The sequence below is a fragment of the Salmo salar genome, chromosome ssa15, assembly GCF_905237065.1.
Source record: "Salmo salar chromosome ssa15, Ssal_v3.1, whole genome shotgun sequence".
NCBI classification, from domain to species: Eukaryota; Metazoa; Chordata; class Actinopteri; order Salmoniformes; family Salmonidae; genus Salmo; species Salmo salar.
Window position 1 is genome coordinate 45,193,051 of NC_059456.1, and position 22,396 is coordinate 45,215,446.

Genomic DNA, 22,396 nt, shown 5'->3' on the forward strand with positions numbered 1-22,396 from the left:
TCACCTCTCCCGAGCCCGTTGGGAGTTGCAGAGATGATACAAGATCGTAATTGGATCACAATTGCATATCACAGAATTGCGGAGGAAAAGGGGGGTAAAATACAAAAAACAAATACTTATTTTATAATAATAATAATCTCCCTTCCACTCATCTCTCTTCTCGTTCAGATATAGATGAGTGCCAGTCGTCTCCCTGCGCGTACGGCGCCACCTGCGTGGATGAGATCAACGGCTTCCGCTGCGTCTGCCCACTGGGGCGAACGGGCCCACAGTGCCAAGAGTGTGAGTCTCACTCCCCCCTCGTGACGCGCACACAAGGATGAGTCGCTTCATTAGAGAATCAAGGCCTTCATGTCTTGTCATGGCAACATGCTCTTACTGTCTGCCTAGACACAATTGACCTTGGCCCCTGAGTTTTCAGTTGATTGACAGCAGTGTGTTACTGTGTGTATGTGCGTGTTTGTAGTTATTGGTATCGGGAAGAGCTGCCACTATGCCGGCCTGCAGTTCCTTCATGGCAGTCGCTGGGAAGAGGAGTGCAACAACTGCTACTGTGTCGATGGAAAAGTGGATTGTACCAAGGTGAGTGTACACACTCGCACCTAATTCACACATGCACATTGCGCTCACGCACACACCACACACTCACTCCTAATAAATTAAACTAATTGGGACTTCAATTCCTGGAGTGTACAACACTGAAACAGGGCCTCTTATTGGTCCACAGCTTGTGGTTGACCCCTCCCTCTGACCTTTGACCACCACAGGTGCTCTGCGGGCGGCGGCTGTGCCTGCTCCCAGGGTCGACAAAGTCAACGGGTGAGGAATGTGCCCAGGCAGGCCCAGGTGGGCGCGAGTGCCAGGAGCACAGCTACCTCGCCTGCTTCTCACCCCCCTGCCACCGTTGGGGGGTGTGCTCGTCCTCCCCGGGCAGTGGTGAGCCCGCACCCCACGACCACACCAAGTGCCAGCCCAACAGTGGGCACCTGGACAACAGCTGTGCCCGCATCACACTCATCTTCAACCGGGCCAAAGTGCCAGTGGTGAGTGTCTTTATCTTTGTACACACCGATGTTTGATATCAAATAGAATGGAAGTACCAGCTTTATAGGAAGCCCTGTGGTACATGTTGCTGTCCTCCTACATTCACAAATTGTGTATCTGTGTGTAATCTCCAGGGCACGATGGTGGAGAACATCTGTTCAGAGCTGAGGTACCTGCCTGCCACCCGATCCCTGGCCAAAGACCACGCCCTCCTTGTGCTGTGTGACCTCTCCTACACCAATCAGGATGCTGTGGAAGTTGCCATAGTAAGTCCGCTCCTCTGGCTAGCCAATCGAAATCAATTCCTAATCTCTGGGACTTCTGCCATTAGGGACGAATCCTAACTGCAGGTTGTCGTGCTTTTCCGACATTCTGGTAAATCATGCGTTGATGTCAATAGAAGATTCATGCAGGGGTGCAACTATGGTTGGGAGGTCTGATGGTCCTCCCAATTTTTGGGGCATCTAATGCTCATTTCCTGAATTTCTACGCAATCTATTATGATGCATGGCCCTTCTAGCCGTCTCTATTTAGAACAACAAAAAGTAAGCAAAAATGTCTGTCATCAAGCTAGATGAGACCATTATTAAATATGAGCGATAGCAGAGGTGGCTTGCAAAGTTCTGTCATACTTTCCAGGTCTATGCCCAAACAGTTAGAGTTTCTAACTTTAAAAATGAATCTCTCAAGAAATAAGTCTCTCACTATTGCCGCCTGTTATAGACCCCCCTCAGCTCCCAGCTGTGCCCTGGACACTATATGTGAATTGATTGCACCCCATCTATCTTCCGAGTTAGTTCTGTTAGGTGACCTAAACTGGGATATGCTTAACACCCCAGCAGTCCTACAATCTAAGCTAGATGCCCTCAATTTCACACAAATTATCAAGGAAACCACCAGATACAACCCTAAATCTGTAAACATGGGCACCCTCATAGATATTATCCTGACCAACTTGCCCTCCAAATACACCGCTACTGTTTTCAATCAGGATCTCAGCGATCACTGCCTCATTGCCTGCATCTGCTATGGGTCCGCGGTCAAACGACCACCCCTCATCACTGTCAAACGCTCCCCAAAACACTTCTGCGAGCAGGCCTTTCTAATCGACCTGGCCCGGGTATCTTACATTTTTACATTACATTTTAGTCATTTAGCAGACGCTCCTATCCAGAGCGACTTACAGTAGTGAATGCATACATACATTTCATCTTGGAAGGATATTGACCTCATCCCGTCAGTCGAGGATGCCTGGTTGTTCTTTAAAAGTAATTTCCTCACCATCTTAAATAAGCATGCCCCTTTCAAAAAATGGAGAACTAAGAACAGATATAACCCTTGGTTCACTCCAGACCTGACTGCCCTTAACCAGCACAAAAACATCCTATGGCGGACTACAATAGCATTGAATAGTCCCTGTGATATGCAACTGTTCAGGGAAGTCAGGAACCAATACACACAGTTAGTTAGGAAAGCGAAGGCTAGCTTTTTCAAAAATAAATTTGCATCCTGTAGCTCTAACTCCAAAAAGTTTTGGGACACTGTAAAGTCCATGGAGAACAAGAGCACCTCCTCCCAGCTGCCCACTGCACTGAGGCTAGGTAACACGGTCGCCACCGATAAATACATGATAATCGAAAATTTCAATAAGCATTTCTCTACGGCTGGCCATGCTTTCCTCCTGGCTACCCCAACCCCCGCAGCTACTTTCCTGAGCCTCCCCAGCTTCTCCCTCACCCAAATCCAGATAGCAGATGTTCTGAAAGAGCTGAAAATCCTGGACCCGTAGAAATCAGCTGGGCTAGACAATCTGGACCCTCTCTTTCTAAAATTATCCTCCGGCATTCTTGCAACCCCTAATACAGTCTGTTCAACCTCTTTCGTATCGTCCGAGATCCCTAAAGATTGGAAAACTGCTGCGGTCATCCCCCTCTTCAAAGGGGGTGACACTCTAGACCCAAGCTGTAATAGACCTATAGCCATCCTGCCCTGCCTTTCTAAAGTCTTCAAAAGCGAAGTTAATAAACAGATCACTGACCATTTCGAATCCCACCGTACCTTCTCCGCTGTACAATCCGGTTTCCGAGCTGGTCATGGGTGCACCTCAGCCACGCTCAAGGTACTAAACGATATCATTACCGCCATCGATAAAAGACAGTACTGTCTTCATCAACCTGGCCAAGGCTTTCGACTCTGTCAATCACCGTATTCTTATCGGCAGACTCAATAGCCTTGGTTTCTCAAATGACTGCCTCGATTGGTTTACCAACTACTTCTCAGACAGTTCAGTGTGTCAAATCAAAGGGCCTGTTGTCCGGACCTATGGCAGTCTCTATGGGGGTACCACAGGGTTCAATTCTCGGGCCGACTCTTTTCTCTGAATATATCAACGACGTCGCTCTTGCTGCGTGTGATTCCCTGAACCACCTCTACGCATACGACACCATTCTGTATACATCTGGCCCTTCTTTGGACACTGTTAACTAACCTCCAATTGAGCTTCAGTGCCATACAACACTCCTTCCGTGGCCTCCAACTGCTCTTAAACGCTAGTAAAACCAAATGCATGCTTTTCAACTGTTCGCTACCTGCACCCGCCCGCCCGACTAGCATCACTACTCTGGACGGTTCTGACCTAGAATACGTGGACGACTACAAATACCTAGGTGTCTGGCTAGACTGTAAACTCTCCTTCCAGACTCGTATCAAACATCTCCAATCCCAAATCAAATCTACAATCGGCTTTCTATTTCGCAACAATGCCTCCTTCACTCACGCCGCCAAACTTACCCTAGTAAAACGGACTATCCTACTGATATTCGACTTCGGCGACGTCATCTACAAAATAGCTTCCAATACTCTACTCAGCAAATTGGGTGTAGTCTATCACAGTGCCATCCGTTTTGTTACCAAAGTGCCTTATACCACCCACTACTGCGACCTGTATGCTCTAGTCGGCTGGCCCTCGCTACATATTTGTCGCCAGACCCACTGGCTCCAGGTCATCTATAAGTCTATGCTAGGTAAAGCTCCGCCTTATCTCAGCTCCCTGGTCACGATAACAACACCCACCCGTAGCACGCGCTCCAGCAGGTATATCTCGCTGGTCATCCCCAAAGCCAACACCTCCTTTGGCCGCCTTTTCTTCCAGTTCTCTGCTGCCAGTGACTGGAATGAATTGCAAAAATTGCTGAAGCTGGAGACTTACATTTCCCTCACTAACTTTAAACATCAGCTATCTGAACTAACCAATCGCTGCAGCTGTACATAGTCCATCTGTAAATAGCCCACCCAATCTACCTACCTCATCCCCCATATTGTTTTTATTTACTTTGCTGCTCTCTTGCACACCATCATCTGCACATCTATCACTCCAGTGTTAATCTGCTAAATTGTAAATACTTTGCTACTATGGCCTATTTATTGCCTTAACCACCACCTGCCATTTGCACACACTGTATATAGACTTTCTTTTTTTCTATTGTGTTATTGACTGTATGCTTGTTTATTCCATGTGTAACTGTTGTTTCTGTTGCACTGCGTTGCTTTATCTTGGCCAGGTTGCAGTTGCAAATGAGAACTTGTTCTCAACTAGCTTACCTGGTTAAATAAAGGTGAAATATTATTTTTTATATGTGTAATGATAATTCAATAATCAATATTGTGTTGCTCCTTTTAACCAATTGCATCACAAGTGAACAGCTCTTACAAATAAGGTACAAAGACATAACTTTTGATTGTCTTTGACATCCTCTATATCAAATTTCAGCCAACCTGAGCCACCTGCACGCCGACCCTAACCAGTCTAGTCAATAACTTGAGAATCTCCCCAACACAACTTCCTTCTCATCTTTTTTCGGGCTGTATCAAGGGAAGGGTTTGGAAATCATAAGTTTAATAAGAACACACATTCACCTACACATTAACACACAAACAGTATATCCTCCATATAATTCATATCATAGGCCTTAATAATACTGTAAAGCACTTTTTAATTGCAAACACTATAGCTGGGTCACCCCATCCTGCCCCTAGGGGTCCACGGCCCTGCAGCGCCCCACCCCACTTAGCTTTAGGATATTAGTGAAACATTAATTATTGGTTTCAGGTGTGTTAGGCCAAGGCCAGAGTGACTACCATCAGTACAGCAGACCCCCAGAGCCAGGACTGAGCAGCCCAGCAGCTAGGGATTGCCTAAATAGCTGTCTTCCCTGATATGGGCATCTTTTCAATACATTCTCCTTTTGTTGTACAGTATTCCATATAAAGCATTAAGACCTTATGAAAGTTGCACAGTATACCCTTAATCTTGTAATCAATCAAAGCTAGTGATAAATAACTTGACATTTCTGCCATCCATTGTGACATTGTGGGAGGATAACCAACCTTACACTTAATGGCAAAGCATTTCTTAGTCGCTATGAATGGTAGGTTACACCGTTTCTTCTGATAAGTCTCCAGTATCAACATTTCCAAGCATACAAAAACCGGGACAATCTGTAGACATGCTGAGATAAAAGAACATAGTCTTTGCCAGAATACAGCCAGCCATCACAACACCATAATATATGCAAATATGTCCCCTTTTTGTGTTTTACACCTCTAGCAGAATTACATTTCTGTGTGTATGATATTCAGTTTAACTGGCATATAGTACGTTCTATGGATGGTCTTAAACTACAGTAATTTATATGAACATGACTCGGCATTCTAACATCTGTATACATTCATCAATAGCGTCTCCCAGGTCTTCACATTTTTGTTTGATGGAAATCAGCTTTAGAGGTTTGTCAGACTCCCTTAAAATAGGTTTAATCTTTGAAGCTTCTTGCTTGTCCAGCATTTGCTGCATTGAGATGAGCGTAGTGTTGTGTACTGACTGTGCACCATGGTATTGAAGCCTGTAGCCTTGTTTATGTAGAAAAAGCTGCGAATTAGCTAGAGAAACTGAGATCAATAACGTTAGATTGCTATACTGACTAATAAAAACTCACATTACGCTGATGAAATGTCAGAATATATCGTTCTTCAATTGTTTGGCCGCTGGTTTCATCATTTGGGTGTCCATGTCCGTCCCCAGTGAAAGGTAAGCCCCTGAATTAATGCAAGAAGCGGAGTTACTTAGGCAGATTCAATAATCTGCATAAAGTGCCCACCTGTTGAGGAAACAAAGTTGGCTACATTCAATGGAATAGATGTGATACTCATTGACACCCTCCAAAGCACTGAGATGGCTTATTAAGGGGCTCCTGCTTTGGAACTAGCTAATTGCAACTGTTCATACGTTATGTCATTGGCGCAGTGCCGGTAGCTATGTTTGACAGTGGGTACAGGAAAAGCATTGCCAACATGTAAAGTTGGAGCCTCAACCCTTTGATACAAATCTTACCTATCGTTTCTGTTTTATGGTTGGTCATAAACTAACAAACGGAAGTCCGATTTCCTTCCATGCGGCTCAGATCTCCTTGATATTCCCAACCCGCGCACCACGTCCTTAAAGATAACTGCCTGGTCTCTAATCAGATTCCCTTAAATAAATTTGGAAATACCAGGTGGTGCGGAAGATTTTTTTCCCACACTGTTGGGGATGCAGGGAAAGGGTTTGAATTGATCAATCAATACCATTTTTATTTAGGAGGGCTTGTCACAATGCTTCTCAAAACTCAGACCAACCTAAAAGCACATGTATATTGTGACAGGGGCACAGTGCATTTTATTCCATTTGGTGGCCAATGAACACATCCACTTTGAAGAACGTTGTTTCTTTTTAAAATAATGGCCTGGCCAGTAATCCTGCAGGTGACTTCAATGGGGTGTAAGTTGTAAATTGTGTCTTTTGGAGTGATGCCACCCAAATAAAGGTTCAGTTCAATCGAGCCAACTCTGAAGAGCTAAGTACCATCACTTATATGTGAATAAAAATTCGGAACGTGTGTGTTGGTTGTAATTCTCCTAGAGAATCTGGTGGTCTCAAATCACAAGCCAATTACCACAGAACAGGGGACCTTCCCAAAGACTACTTTTTTGTGCCCACGTGGCAAGAAAGTGTTGAATTTGATGAAATGCAGGCCATATAATAATTTGGTTTCCCCTCCATAAAATGTTTTGGTTAACTGTGCAATGCATCTGATTTTGTGGAGACTTGGGCTGTGTCGCTCTTTACTCGTTCAGGTGAGACCCGGCTCTGTCACCTTTTTTCCCACTGGCGTGTATTTCGTAACACCAGTAGGCCTATAGGCAATCTTATGAGACTCTTTTCAACATGATTAAGACCAAGGTCTTGGGTTGAAATGGGTTCCCTTTTATCATTATAGCTTATTCCAAAATGGGAGTTATTACCTATCAAACACTGTCAACTTGAATAAATCAATGTGGCCTACAGTCTTAGAAAATAGCCAGGCTATTTTGATATTTTGTAAGTAAAACTTTATATATAATGACCATCTGAGCATAAAGGCTATGATTCTAATTTCCACATAGCTTTACCTAGCTCTCGTGTTCCTCATTTCAACAATTCATGAATATCCTACTCCCATAATTCAAACAATAAAATTACCTATCTTCACTTTCACCCCTCATAAAGACTCAAATTCCCCTCACCTCAATGTTTTGAGATTCTGATATGAATGCACATCTTTTTTATTTTTTTATTATTTCATCTTTATTTAACCAGGTAGGCAAGTTGAGAATAAGTTCTCATTTACAATTGCGAGTTACACATGGAGTAAAACAAATGTACAGTCAATAATACAGTAGAAAAATAAGTCTATGTACGATGTGAGCAAATGAGGTGAGATAAGGGAGGTAAAGGCAAAAAAGTCCATGGTGGCAAAGTAAATACAATATAGCAAGTAAAACACTGGAATGGTAGGTTTGTAGTAGAAGAAAGTGCAAAGTAGAAATAGAGATAATTGGGTGCAAAGGAGCAAAATAAAATAAATAAATACAGTAGGGGAAGAGGTAGTTGTTTGGGCTAAATTATAGATGGGCTATGTACAGGTGCAATGGTCTGTGAGCTGTTCTGACAGCTGGTGCTTAAAGCTAGTGAGGGAGATAAGTGTTTCCAGTTTCAGAGATTTTTGTAGTTCGTTCCAGTCATTGGCAGCAGAGAACTGGAAAGAGACGGCCAAAGGAGGAATTGGCTTTGGGGGTGACCAGAGAGATATACCTGCTGGAGCGCGTGCTACAGGTGGGTGCTGCTATGGTGAGCGGAGATAAGGGGGGACTTTACCTAGCAGGGTCTTGTCATTGACCTGGAGCCAGTGGGTTTGGCGACGATTATGAAGCGAAGGCCAGCCAACGAGGGCGTACAGGTCGCAGTGGTGGGTAGTATATGGGGCTTTGGTGACAAAACGGATGGCACTGTGATAGACTGCATCCAGTTTGTTGAGTAGGGTATTGGAGGCTATTTTGTAAATGACATCGCCGAAGTCGAGGATCGGTAGGATGGTCAGTTTTACTAGGGTATATTTGGCAGCATGAGTGAAGGATGCTTTGTTGCGAAATAGGAAGCCAATTCTTGATTTAACTTTGGATTGGAGATGTTTGATGTGAGTCTGGAAGGAGAGTTTACAGTCTAACCAGACACCTAGGTATTTGTAGTTGTCCACATATTCTAAGTCAGAACCGTCCAGAGTAGTGATGCGGGCAGGTGCAGGCAGCGATCGGTTGAAGAGCATGCATTTAGTTTTACTTGTATTTAGGAGCAGTTGGAGGCCACGGAAGGAGAGTTGTATGGCATTGAAGCTCGTCTGGAGGGTAGTTAAGTGTCCAAAGAAGGGCCAGAAGTATACAGAATGGTGTTGTCTGCGTAGAGGTGGATCAGAGACTCACCAGCAGCAAGAGCCTTCTCTGTAGCTCAGTTGGTAGAGCATGGTGTTTGCAACGCCAGGGTTGTGGGTTCGATTCCCACGGGGGACCAGCACAGAAAGAAAAAAAAAATGTATGAAATGTATGCATTCACTACTGTAAGTCGCTCTGGATAAGAGCGTCTGCTAAATGACTAAAATGTAAAATGTAAATCATTGATGTATACAGAGAAAATAGTTGGCCCAAGAAATGAACCCTGTGGCACCCCCATAGACTGCCAGAGGTCCGGACAACAGACCCTCCGATTTGACACACTGAACTCTATCTATCATCTTGCAAAGTAGTCACACATTTGAATCTTATTAGGCTACACAGCAACCTCTAGATTGGGTGTAACAGACTAAACTATACTGTGAAAAACAACCAACAGTGCTTTCGGAAAGTATTCAGACCCCTTGACTTTTTACACATTTTGTTAAGTTACAGCCTTGTTAAGTTACAGAACTTATTTACATAAATATTCAGACCCTTTGCTATGAGACTAAACATTTAGCTCAGGTGCATCCTGTTTCCATTGATCATCCTTGAGATGTTTCTACAACTTGATTGGAGTCCACCTTTGGTAATTTCAATTGATTGGACATGATTTGGAAAGGCGCACACCTGTCTATAAGGTCCCACAGTTGACAGTGCATGTCAGAAAAAAACAAAGCCATGAGATCAAAGGAATTGGCCGTAGAGCTCCGAGACAGGATTCTGTCAAGGCACAGATCTGGAGTAGTGTACCAAAAAATCTCTGCAGCATTGAAGTTCCCTAAGACCACAGTGGCCTCCATCATTCTTAAATGGAATAACTTTGGAACCACCCAGATTCTTCCTAGTGCTGGCCGCCTGCCCAAACTGAGCAGTCGGGGGAGAAGTGCCTTGGTCAGGGAGTTGCCCAAGAACCCAATGGTCACTGACAGAGCTCCAGAGTTCCTCTGTGGAAATGGGCGAACCTTCCAGAAGGACAACCATCTCTGCAGCACTCCACCAATCATGCCTTTATGGTAGAGTGGCCAGACGGAAGCCACTCCTTAGTAAAAGACACATGACAGCCTGCTTGGAGTTTGCCAAAAGACACTGACCATGAGAAACAATTTTCTCTGGTCTGATGAAACCAAGATTGAACTCTTTGGCCTGAATGCCAAGCATCACGTCTGGAGGAGACCTGGTATCATCCCTACGGTGAAGCATGGTGGAGGCAGCATCATGCTTTGGATGTTTTTCAGCGGCAGAGACTAGTCAGGATCGAGGCAAGGATCAACAGAGCAAAGTACAGAGACCCTTGCTCCAGAGTGCTCAGGACCTCAGACTGGGGTGAGGGTTCACCTTCCAACAGGACAACGACCCTAAGCATACAGCCAAGACAACGCAGGAGTGGCTTCGAGACAAGTCTCTGAATGTCCTTTAGTGGCCCAGGCAGAGCCTGGACTTGAACCTGATCGAACATCTCTGGAGAGACCTGGAAATAGCTGTACAGCAACGCTCCCCATCCAACCTGACAGAGCTTGAGAGGATCTTGAGAAGAAAGGGAGAAACTCCCCAGATACAGGTGTGCCAAGCTTGTAGCGTCATACCCAAGAAGACTTGAGGCTGTAATCGCTGCCAAAGCACTAAGTAAAGGGTCTGAATACATATGTAAATGTGATATTTCAGTTTTAAAAAATGTATATATTGCAAAAATGTCAACTTGCTTTGTCATTTTGGGGTATTGCGTGTAGATTGATGAGGGGGGGAAATAAGTGTATTCAATTTTAGAATAAGGCTGTAACGTAACAAAATTTGTAAGAAGTGAATGAGTCAACTTCCCGACTGCCCTGTAGTATCCCTTTCAAACCCAGATGAAAGCTGCCTACTTTACCATGCCGTTAACTTTTTGCCACCTTTTATTTTGTATCTAAAAGGTGTTGCCAGTAACAAATCCTGTACTTATATTTATTTATTTAAAAAATGTGGTGAAATTCTGCCTTAGGCTTAGTATAAAACGTGGCAGTAATGCTGAAGCGGCATTGGCACGCACTTTGCTCTTACGCTCTTGATGTTTGCTAGGCAGCTCCCATTTGTAGGTTGTTCCAATCCTCGTGGCAGTTCTAAACTTTACGAGGCATGTCACTTTGCCCATCACTTCGCATAGCCCACCAGTATGCATGCACTGTTTTCTTAACCAAAACTGGATGTCTCCATAAAGAGTTACTGTGGGAAGTAATATCACTGAATGAAGAAAATATTTGAGTACAGTATGCTGTTGCAATTAAAGGCATGTATAAAATTGTTGTCTACTGAAACGTGTCTTCAAATTGTTACGCTATAATAAATTTGAAGCAATACCTACTCACGACCAAAATCCTGTGACTCTGATAATCAATGTGATTTTTGTTTCACTGAGTCTCTGGCTGGGCAAATCATCTATCGCTGATCACATGCATGCAATAATGTAGCCTGATATCAAGTGTAGGAGGCTGAGAAATATCAGCAGGAGAGTCGCATGCTTTTGAAAGCACTCCCAATTTTAACACCCTACTCCTGCTCCCTAACAAAGCGGAGTGAGGGTTCGTCAGATTTTGTCATTTCTTTACATGATCGGAAAGAGCCAGATTCTAAAGTTTCTAAAGCACATGCAGGCGCCTACATTCTCTCAAAAAGGAGAGGGCTTGGGCTCTGTTTGAGAATCACTTTTTTTGTTGCATGGGCTCTGTTTAAAAAATATCACTTAACGAACTTCTGATTTCATTTGCATGGCACAGCCATGTAGCCTATAGGCATAGACCAGTAACATAACTAAAGTCAATATGCCATTCTATTCTTTAAAATGTTTCTTCGAACCTGCCTATATGAAGTAAAAAAGGATTTCTTTGTGATGGTGTATATTCAGTGGATTTATTAAAATAGACGCCCACCCACATCGGCCCAGTGTGATGGTGTGATCACAGAGGCTGGTGATGAATCAATCAATACATTGTTGCACAGGACAGGCAGAGATACGCACATTCAAATATACCATCCTGCCACCCTCCCGGCCCTTTTTCCTGCGTCGTCGGCACCGCCATTCCAGCTGGTCTGAATTGCTAGTTGGGTCATGGGTTGGGGGTATTCCAATGAGTTGGGTCTGGGGTTGTTGTAACTGATTCTGATGGTTGTCTATTGTATTTAATTTGAGCTTAAAGGCCATGGAACAATTCTCTGATTGTATTGGGATAAAGAGTGGGCATTGTCTGGTAACTGTGCTGCCTGGAGCTGTATGCATGGAAATGTGTATTGGTGGGGTTACTGTTAAGGTGAGGGGTTTATTATTAATGAAATTGGGGGCATGTGTTTTGGGGGTTTGTGTAAGAGGTTCTTATGATCATTAACCACATTACCGTTTTGGGGTGATTTTTAATGTGCCTTGTGTTTAAATGATTGGTTTCATTACCCATTACACGTGCACACACAGCTTCGTAGACTTAATGACACGCACAGACACAGGATGATGCCACTCGGAGTTTAATCCTGGAAATAAAATGCCACACACACTTCCTCTTTCCTTTTCTCACCCCTTCCCCCTTTCTTTACTGTTTTCCAGTCGTTCCAGCCGGATGAGCAGCCGGACCACAGTCTGATCCAAGAGGCGGCCAGCACCATTGTGGGCACGCTGTCTAAGCGTCACAACAGCACAGTCATGCTGGCTGTCATTGAGGTCAAAGTGGAAACGCAGGTCATGCCCCCCACAGTGGGTAAGTAAAATGCCTGAGGTTGACCCCCAGGGCTGTGTTGTAGTCCTTCAATTCCTCATTTGATGTTCTGTCTTCCTGAAGGCACTAAGTTTACCTGCTGAAGCCAATTGATTTTATAGCTGCGGTCATAAACCTTGTCAGCGGCCGTCACCCCGGTCTAGTGTTTTCACGTCTCAAAAACAGCGTGTTACCTTAATGGGGTGACTCACTAACAACCTCGGTCTGCACACTTCAATGTGTAGTGCATCCATGTACAGTATTAAATGTCATGAGTCCTTAAGATGACCAATGGCACATAGGGAGAATAGTCTTTCATCCTTGCATTCTAACTTGGCTGCCTCAGCTCTACTTAAAGATGCGTTATTCAGAAATCACTCCGCCATTTCCTGTTTGCTAAAATTTGAATAATTTGCTTAATTTCAGTTGACGTGACAAAACAAGCAAGTATAGGTTAAAGCATCATTGTACCATCTAAACCACTGCAAAAACATTGTATTTGCAGCTGTTTGAACTGAAAGTGAGACGCAAAAACGAAACTTGAGCACAGGAAGCATATAAATAGATCAAATCTACCACTTCATAGACTTCCTTTAATGAGAACGACAGATCTATAACTCACATTTCTATGTGAATTTGGTCGAGTTGCCCAAAATGTTACATATTGCAGCTTTTTAATTTTGCTGTGTTTTATGTTGAGCAATCCATATGAACCCAGTTTCTTTTCTCTTTCTCTCGGTGGCACAGACTACCTTGTGCCCATTCTGTGTGTGGTCTTCTGCGTGCTCTGGCTCTTCTGCATCATTGTGTGCGTGTGGTGGACACGCAAGCGGAGAAAAGAGCGCGAGAGGAGGGCGCGTGGCCCCGTCGACGAGAGCGTCAACAACCAGTGGGAGCCCCTGCGGCCCGTTGGAGGACATCAACAACAACCGCAGCTCAAAGACAACAACAAGGAGGCCCAACAGGAGCGCAAGAAGCTCATGGGCTCCCCCTACAGGATGTGTGATGGAGGGGAGGAAGAGGAGGAGGAGGAGGAGGAGACTGAGGGAGAGATGGAGTTCGAGGAGGACGCAGAAGCAGGCAAGGGGCCCATCTGTAAGTACTCTAAATCCGGGGTGCAGTCCAAAGGGGATGTGATCTGCACTTTGCGGAGTTTGCCCTTAAAAGCACCCATCCGGACCACCACCAAAGACAACCTCTGGAAAAATGTCAACGCCGCCCTGGCCGGCCAAGACGTCAAAGACCATTTTGTATGAACGAACAGGACTCTGAAACGGACTCACTCCACAGCCCCGATCGAGGAAAGATGGGGAGGATCCTATATATTGTACTATTAAAAGAGAGAGGCTTTTCAGTTATTTTGCTGTCGTCTGTAATGATTTGTTTTGGGGGGGGGCGAATGATGAGGGCGTTTCTTTTTTATGTACAGATGAAGCATAATTGTATTACTTTCGAACGAGGAAAAGTGAGGCCTCGCCTTTGTTTGAATTGTACTGTTAAAATGAGCGAACAAAGTCCAAATGGAGGGGGGGAAATAACCTGTATAAAGACGTTTCTTTTGTTGATAGCTTGTGATTTTTGTTTAATTGTGAGTGGGCCCTTTTGGTTGTGACAGAGACTGGGGGGGGAAGGGCTTTTCGGGGGACTCTGTTGACCGCTGCAACAGAGGTTACTGCGGCAACCTACCCATCTCTTTCTTAGCCCCCGCGTGCCCGTCTGCAGCCGTCCCGCGCCAGCCTTACCAAGAGCACAGCCTCGAGGGGGAAAGAAACCCCAGTGCCTACTATGTGGCCTTCACATTTTTTCGGTTTTCACATCTCTTGGTTTTCTAGGCTGAAAGCTCTGTTTAAAGGATTGCAGTATTTGAGTTGGTAGCAAGTGCCTTTCTATGAGCCCTGTAATACTCCATACTACAGCCGAGGTTCCCGAGTCTCGCTGCCCAGTTTGACCCCTGTGATTACCACTCAAAGGGATAGGTGTGTATCCGGAGAGTCCGCCCTCATAGCAACACCATTTCAAAGGTATTCGATAAAAAAACTAGAAATCTGTACATAGGTGTATATAATAAAGGAGTCGCTGTGTATATTTGAATTTAGTAACTTAAAGACAATTCACTTTTTTTTATTATTATTATTTTTTTTTACAATGCCATTCCTTTTATTTATGCCAGTTGACATAGGCAGGTTTTATAACAGTTCAAATGAGAATATACAGCGTCCCGCAGTCAAGAGCATTTGCATTAAGGTGCCCCTTATAAAGGACTTATGACGGGTTGCAAGTAGTTCATTAACTCTTATTTCCTTTAAACATATGTTATACATCTTCAATCCACATTTACAGGATAGTGGTTGTAATGTATTGAATGGTGACTGTTGTTTTAGTGCTTGCCAGATAGTGAGCAAATGGGTGAAATCATAATATACCCAGATCTGCTCCTGATTATTACGAGTGCCACCAAATCATCCTGGGAAATGTAACTGTGATGACCAGGGTTCTAAATAATGTCTGATGGGAACCAGGGTCTGTGTGAAGGATTGATAACAGCCCTCTATTTGGCGAGCACTACCACAATGATTTATGAACGTTATTTAGGTATCTGTTCAATACTGCCAGTTTGTAAACTAGTGTAAAAACTCCCCAAGTTGTAAAGCCAGTATAGAGGGTTCCTTAATGTAAAGTTATATTTATCTAATCAACGGTCATCTTTTTTTTGTTTGTCTATTAAGGAAAGTATCTCTTAAATTGCGTGGTGTATCGTGGCGTGTTTTGTTCGCCTCAGTAAAGCTCTCTCTCCCCTGTTTCACTCTGCTGTCAATGGAGTTTTCTGGAAAAATAGAGATGGACGTTCCTAACCTGTGGCAAGACTAGTTTGTCAAACCATGTGAAAAATACTGTATTGTTCGCATCCGCTTTTAGCCTGCTCTGGTTCAAGGCTTCAATGAAGGGAACACATTTTGCTTTTATAATGCAGTTGTGTTTTGAGGTACCAACTCAATCCAAAAGGATTTACCTCAGAAGTTGGCAAATTACAGATGTCTTTTGTTTTTCTGTTCTCTTTTGCCCTTCAAATTCATGTTAACATCTCAAACAGCCATGTTTCCTCAAATGGCACACAGCAAAATAAAGAATTTAAAACTCCCAATACCTGGTAAAGTAAATGTTGGGTATGCTTAATAATGCAGAGGATTATGGCAAATGGAAGGGGGGGGTTGTGACTTTTTTTTTTTTTTTTGTACAAAAAAAGGGTTGCTCTTGCAAAAGTTATTTGGATAATTTTGTAATTTGTTAAATTATTGGTTAATAAATCATTTGGATTTATTTTCTCAGTCCCGAGACCCCAGCAAAAATCGTCTTTTCATTTATCTGACTTTCATTTTTATGCATGGCCAGCCCTTATATTTAGCCTCGGAAAGAGGTTTTACCCAGAAGTCTGCAGGACAAACACAATGTTTAAAAAAAAATGCCCAAATTGTGGTGGGACTCATTGGGTTAAAGCATTTTATACACTACTGGTATGCAAGAGGGGAGAATGAATCAAAGAAGTTCTTGCAACCAGCGCTGAGCTGGCATTCACCTAAGTATGTCTTCCATAGCTGAATGTTAGAATTTGATTGTCTTTTGTTAATAAATATGAGGATCAACATTAAGTGATTTCAGTTCCCCATTAGCTCCATAATTGGACAACCTGGAGTTCACTAGCTCTATACCATTCCAATACCTACATAAGTCAAACCGTCTCATTTGGGGGCCTAACTGGGCAAATATGTCAATGACAAAGGTAAGAAATGGAGTAATGTTTGCCCTTGCTTCAGCCAAGGGCTGAGGATGAGTCTAGATCAATACAATACTGCCCCACTCGATCACTCCACCCTGCCTCCAACACACCAATGGCGCGTGGTCTCCAGTTCTCAGCCGATCGGGGCTCCACCAATGGGAGGCTGGCGTTTCCATCCCATCGTTCATGGGCTGTGAATGGGGGGGTGGGCAGTGCTATTCCCATCTCCCGTGGGTGCCCTGCCTGCCTGAGGCTAATGGGACCATCCCTCGCTCTTGTGGAGGGAAGTCTGGATCAGCTTACACCCCAGGAAGGAAGTGCCCAAGCCCCAGCCGCAGGAGGCTTTTCTGGCCAGCAACGGATGAAGGATGGAGAAGGGCCAACGTTGATGATGTTGCTAAAGACAATGTTGTAATAAAACAAAAAAGATGAAGAATGAGTGTTACTGGTAATGGTGATGATGAAGGTAGTTAAAAGATAATTGCGTGATGTTGATGATAGGGTTCTTGAACGATAGATGAGGGGTGAGTGTGATGACTGGTAAAATGATTTGGGGTTCTAATGATGGTGATAATGGAATTGATGAAGAAAGGGGTGTGAAGGTGGTAAAATGAAGGACGACTTATGATCATAAGTGATGAGCAATAGGATTGTTACACAGGTGTAAGGGCCATATTGCCATTAGAGGTAGACTCAGCCTTTTGACGATGGCATGTTCGACATACTAGACACCTTGTATCATAAATAACCACTCATATGTTATTTGTAGATTAGTCAGTCACAATTTACCCATGATACGTCATGTTTTCATGTTCTCGAACATGGCCATAGAGATGAGTGCAATGCATGTTCTTTGTGCATGTGCACCGGTGCGCTTCATGCTCCTACAACTTTGTACAGTAACTACAGGCCCAAAACAGCAGAGACGTTTAGCCTCGCTTCAGCGCTCTTAGGGCTGGATTCAATCCGTATTGCGAAAGTTCAGCGTTATTGCGCAATCAAAATGTAAAGGTAATTTCCAATTGAGCCGACACATACAGCATTTACCGTGAATGCGGTCTCTGCTTACACAGGAACGTTGCCTTTAAATGTCAATCAAGCTACAACGTGGATCTTCAGCGCTACAGATTGAATCAAGCTCTTAGTTGTTGCGGAAGTCGGCCCGATATTGCGGTTTACTTTGTGCATCGCTGAGTCTACCTTTTAAAACATCTCAAGTTTCAATCAATGTTGATGCTGTGTATCTGTCAATATGACAATTTTGTAGATCTTTATATGGGTTAGTTAACTTACTATGTTGAGTAAGGCTCAGTTTAGTGAGTGCTCACTGCTCCCTATTCCATCAGTGACATGGGGAATGCAGTTACATCTGATCTCCAATCAGTTTGGTCATTATGATTTCCAGTAAAATGTGCTTTGAAACCAATTTCCCCATCATGCACATCACCTGTCTTATTTGAGAGGGCGTAGTGTTGCAAACTCCCTCTCACATTATTTGGCTAGTCCCACATAGATGGTTTGGAGATGTTCAGTGATGTTCACCTACCTGTCTACATTTCAACTATCCATCCACTAAACTTAACCCTTGCCCTAAGCTTAACTTTAACCCTAAACTTAACCCTTACTCTAAACCTAACCCCTAGCAGATGGTTGCATATTAAAGTAGTTTGTTGATGGTGTTTATTTGGATAGTCATCCATAGTAACATTACAGAATACTGAATATATGTGTTATCCAATATCCATCTCTAAGTCACTTTGCATAAAACTGTCTCGGTTGTTATTTTACCTGAAATAATTTAGCAATGTTTATCTCCCAGGACAAATGTCAAGCTAGCTGAATGTTTCATGTGTGTTTCAACCTGTCCCCAAATTAATATAATTGGTTCAGAGTTGGTTTTGGTATTATTATTTTTTAAAATTATTTAACCTTTTGTTTAACTAGGCAAGTCAGTTAAGAACAAATTCTTATTTACAATGACCGGATGACGCTGGGCCAATTGTGCACCGCCCTATGGGACTCCCAATCACGGCCAGTTGTGATACAGCCTGGATTCGAACCAGGGTGTCTGTAGTGACGCCTCAAGCACTGAGATGCAGTGCCTTAGACCGCTGCGTGTCATGAACATGTCTGGTGGGGATAGACAAAATCACCATGCACACGCAGACGCACGTGTGGAGCTGGTTTGGTCAGCATGTTAGTTCAACAGTCGTACCCCATCAGAACCCAAAATATAAGATTGTTTCACTTGAAGTTTGTGAACAAAGTAAATGTAAACACACTTATACTGTAGCCCCAAAACATGTTTAAAACTATGCTCATGTCATGGAGGGTAAGTTCTTGCATCCATAGCTCTGAATTTGAGAGTGGCTAAATTTATCCAGCCCCATCCCTCAGCTTTTCACCAAAACAGGAAGCACCCTTTGTTTCTAATGCTGATTGCGGCTATAAGCAACATCTTGGTCGTGAATGAATTCCCTATCTTAGAATATTGGAATCTTAACATCCCTGACCCACATGCAGGAGTATGAGATGTGCGATGCGTTGGCGCTCCTTGTCTCCATATCCCAGACTGCAGTTGAAAGCGGACACCGGATTCCTTCCAGGAGTGGCTCCCTGCAGTCAAGAGTGTCTGAGCAGCATGTGTTTATGAACACACAGTGGGTCTGTCCCACACTGAAAACGTCAGGCACACACACTTTAGTCAGACATAGGCACCAGGTACAATGTTTCCCCAAACCACAGATCTGAAATCATCTGTGCCTACCCCAAACTATTATTTAACACGAGTCAAACTGATCTGACAATGGTTTCAGACCCTATGCCCTCTAGCCACTCCTTTCTTCTCTTCACTGTCTTCAGATCAGTGCTTGGTGCAGACACTTACAATGACTGATCAAATCAAGTTTTATTGGTCACATACGTGTTTAGCAGATGTTATTGCGGGTGTAGCGGAATGCTTGTGTTGCTAGCACCAACAGTGCAGTAATATCTAACAATTTCACAACAATACACACAAATCTAGGTAAAGGAATGGAATCAAGAATATATAAATATATGGACAAGCAATGTCAGAGCGGCATAGACTAACATACAGTAGAATAGAATACAGTATATACAATGCAAAATATGTAAACATTTAAAGTGACTAGTGTTCCATTATTAAAGTTGCCAGTGATTTCAAGTCTATGTACACTGCTCAAAAAAATAAAGGGAACACTTAAACAACACAATGTAACTCCAAGTCAATCACACTTCTGTGAAATCAAACTGTCCACTTAGGAAGCAACACTGATTGACAATAAATTTCACATGCTGTTGTGCAAATGGAATAGACAACAGGTGGAAATTATAGGCAATTAGCAAGACACCCCCAATAAAGGAGTGGTTCTGCAGGTGGTGACCACAGACCACTTCTCAGTTCCTATGCTTCCTGGCTGATGTTTTGGTCACTTTTGAATGCTGGTGGTGCTTTCACTCTAGTGGTAGCATGAGACAGAGTCTACAACCCACACAAGTGGCTCAGGTAGTGCAGCTCATCCAGGATGGCACATCAATGCGAGCTGTGTCTGTCAGCGTATTGTCCAGAGCATGGAGGCGCTACCAGGAGACAGGCCAGTACATCAAGAGACGTGGAGGAGGCCGTAGGAGGGCAACAACCCAGCAGCAGGACCGCTACCTCCGCCTTTGTGCAAGGAGGAGCAGGAGGAGCACTGCCAGAGCCCTGCAAAATGACCTCCAGCAGGCCACAAATGTGGATGTGTCTGCTCAAAAGGTCAGAAACAGACTCCATGAGGGTGGTATGAGGGCCCGACGTCCACAGGTGGGGATTGTGCTTACAGCCCAACACCGGGCAGGACGTTTGGCATTTGCCAGAGAACACCAAGATTGGCAAATTCGCCACTGGCGCCCTGTGCTCTTCACAGATGAAAGCAGGTTCACACTGAGCACGTGACAGACGTGACAGAGTCTGGAGACACCGTGGAGAACGTTCTGCTGCCTACAACATCCTCCAGCATGACCGGTTTGGCGGTGGGTCAGTCATGGTGTGGGTCAGTCATGGCATTTCTTTGGGGGGCCGCACAGCCCTCCATGTGCTCGCCAGAGTTAGCCTGACTGCCATTAGGTACCGAGATGAGATCCTCACACCCCTTGTGAGACCATATGCTGGTGCGGTTGGCCCTGGGTTCCTCCTAATGCAAGACTATGCTAGACCTCATGTGGCTGGAGTGTGTCAGCAGTTCCTGCAAGAGGAAGGCATTGATGCTATGGACTGGCCCGCCCGTTCCCCAGACCTGAATCCAATTGAGCACATCTGGGACATCATGTCTCGCTCCATCCACCAACGCCACGTTGCACCACAGACTGTCCAGGAGTTGGCGGATGCTTTAGTCCAGGTCTGGGAGGAGATCCCTCAGGAGACCATCCGCCACCTCATCAGGAGCATGCCCAGGCGTTGTAGGGAGGTCATACAGGCACGTGGAGGCCACACACACTACTGAGCCTCATTTTGACTTGTTTTAAAGGACATTACATCAAAGTTGGATCAGCCTGTAGTGTGGTTTTCCACTTTAATTTTGAGTGTGACTCCAAACCCAGACCTCCATGGGTTGATAAATTGGATTTCCATTGATTATTTTTGTGTGATTTTGTTGTCAGCACATTCAAATATGTAAAGAAAAAAGTATTTAATAAGATTATTTCATTCATTCAGATCTAGGATGTGTTATTTTAGTGTTCCCTTTATTTTTTTGAGCAGTGTATATACTGTAGGCAGCGGCCTCTATGCTAGTGATGGCTATTTAACAGTCTGATGATGCACATGTACTGACCCAGCTTTGATGCAAATGTACTGACCTCGCCTTCTGGATGATAGCGGGGTACACAGGAAGTGGCTTGGGTGGTTGTTGTCCTTTATCATCGTTTTGGTCTTCCTGTGACATCGGGTGCGGTAAGTGTTCTGGAGGGCAGGGTAGTTTGCCCCCTGTGATGCATTGGGCAGACCGCACCACCCTCTGGAGAGCCCTGCGGTTGCGGGTACTGCAGTTGCCGTACCAGGCGGTGATACAGCCTGACAGGATGCTCTCAATTGTGCTTCTGTAAAAGTTTGAGGGTTTTAGGTGCCAAGCCACATTTTTTTCAGCCTACTGAAGTTGAAGAGGCACTGTTGCGCCTTCTTCACCACACTGTCTGTGTGGGTGGACCATTTCAGTTTGTCAGTGATGTGTACGCTGAGGAACTTGAAGCTTTCCACCTTCTCCACTGTGGTCCCGTCAATGTGGATGGGGGGGTGCTCCCTCTGCTGTTTTGGGAAGTCCACAATCAGCTCCTTTGTTTTGTTGACACTCCTCCTTGTAAGCTGTCTCGTCATTGTTGGTAATCAAGCCTACTACTGTTGTGTCGCCTGCAAACTTCATGATTGAGTTCGAGGCGTGCGTGGCCATGCAGGCATGGGTGAACAGGGAGTACAGGAGGGGGCTGAGCACGCACCCTTGTGGGGCCCCAGTGTTGAGGATCAGTGAAGTGGAGGTGTTGTTTCCTACCTTCACCACCTGGGGCAGCCTGTCAGGAAGTCCTTGACCCAGTTGCACAGGGCGGGGTTCAGACCCAGAGCCTCGAGCTTAAGGGTACTATGGTGTTGAATGCTGAGCTATAGTGAATAAACAGCATTCTTACATAGGTATTCCTCTTGTCCAGATGGGATAGGGCAGTGTGCAGTACAATGGCTATTGCAAATTGAAGTGGGTTTAGGGTGACAAGTAAGGTGGAGGTGATATGATCCTTTACTAGTCTCTCAAAGCACTTCATGATAACAGATGTGAGTGCTACGGGGCGATAGTCATTTAGTTCAGTTACTTTTGCTTTCTTGGGTACAGGAACAATGGTGGCCATCTTGAAGCATGTGGGGACAGCAGACTGAGATAGGGAGATATTGAATATTTCCGTAAACACTCCAGCCAGCTGGTCTGCGCATGCTCTGAGGACGCAGCTCGGGATGCCGTCTGGGCCAGCAACC

At 44.5% G+C, this 22,396-nt stretch overlaps 1 protein-coding gene across 2 annotated transcripts in view; it reads left to right on the plus strand.

The window, feature by feature from the left end:
* jag2b (jagged canonical Notch ligand 2b) overlaps positions 1 to 15,747 on the plus strand; it is a 105,800-nt gene extending 90,053 nt beyond the window's left edge. For both annotated transcript variants that reach the window (XM_014145100.2, XM_014145102.2), the window contains 6 exons: positions 169 to 282; positions 467 to 582; positions 768 to 1,043; positions 1,179 to 1,310; positions 12,458 to 12,608; positions 13,353 to 15,747. In XM_014145100.2, the coding sequence (XP_014000575.1) occupies positions 169 to 282; positions 467 to 582; positions 768 to 1,043; positions 1,179 to 1,310; positions 12,458 to 12,608; positions 13,353 to 13,861 (1,298 nt within the window). In that variant the 3' untranslated portion in view covers positions 13,862 to 15,747. The remainder of the gene's footprint in view (positions 1 to 168; positions 283 to 466; positions 583 to 767; positions 1,044 to 1,178; positions 1,311 to 12,457; positions 12,609 to 13,352) is intronic.
* The last annotated feature ends 6,649 nt before the right edge of the window (positions 15,748 to 22,396 follow it).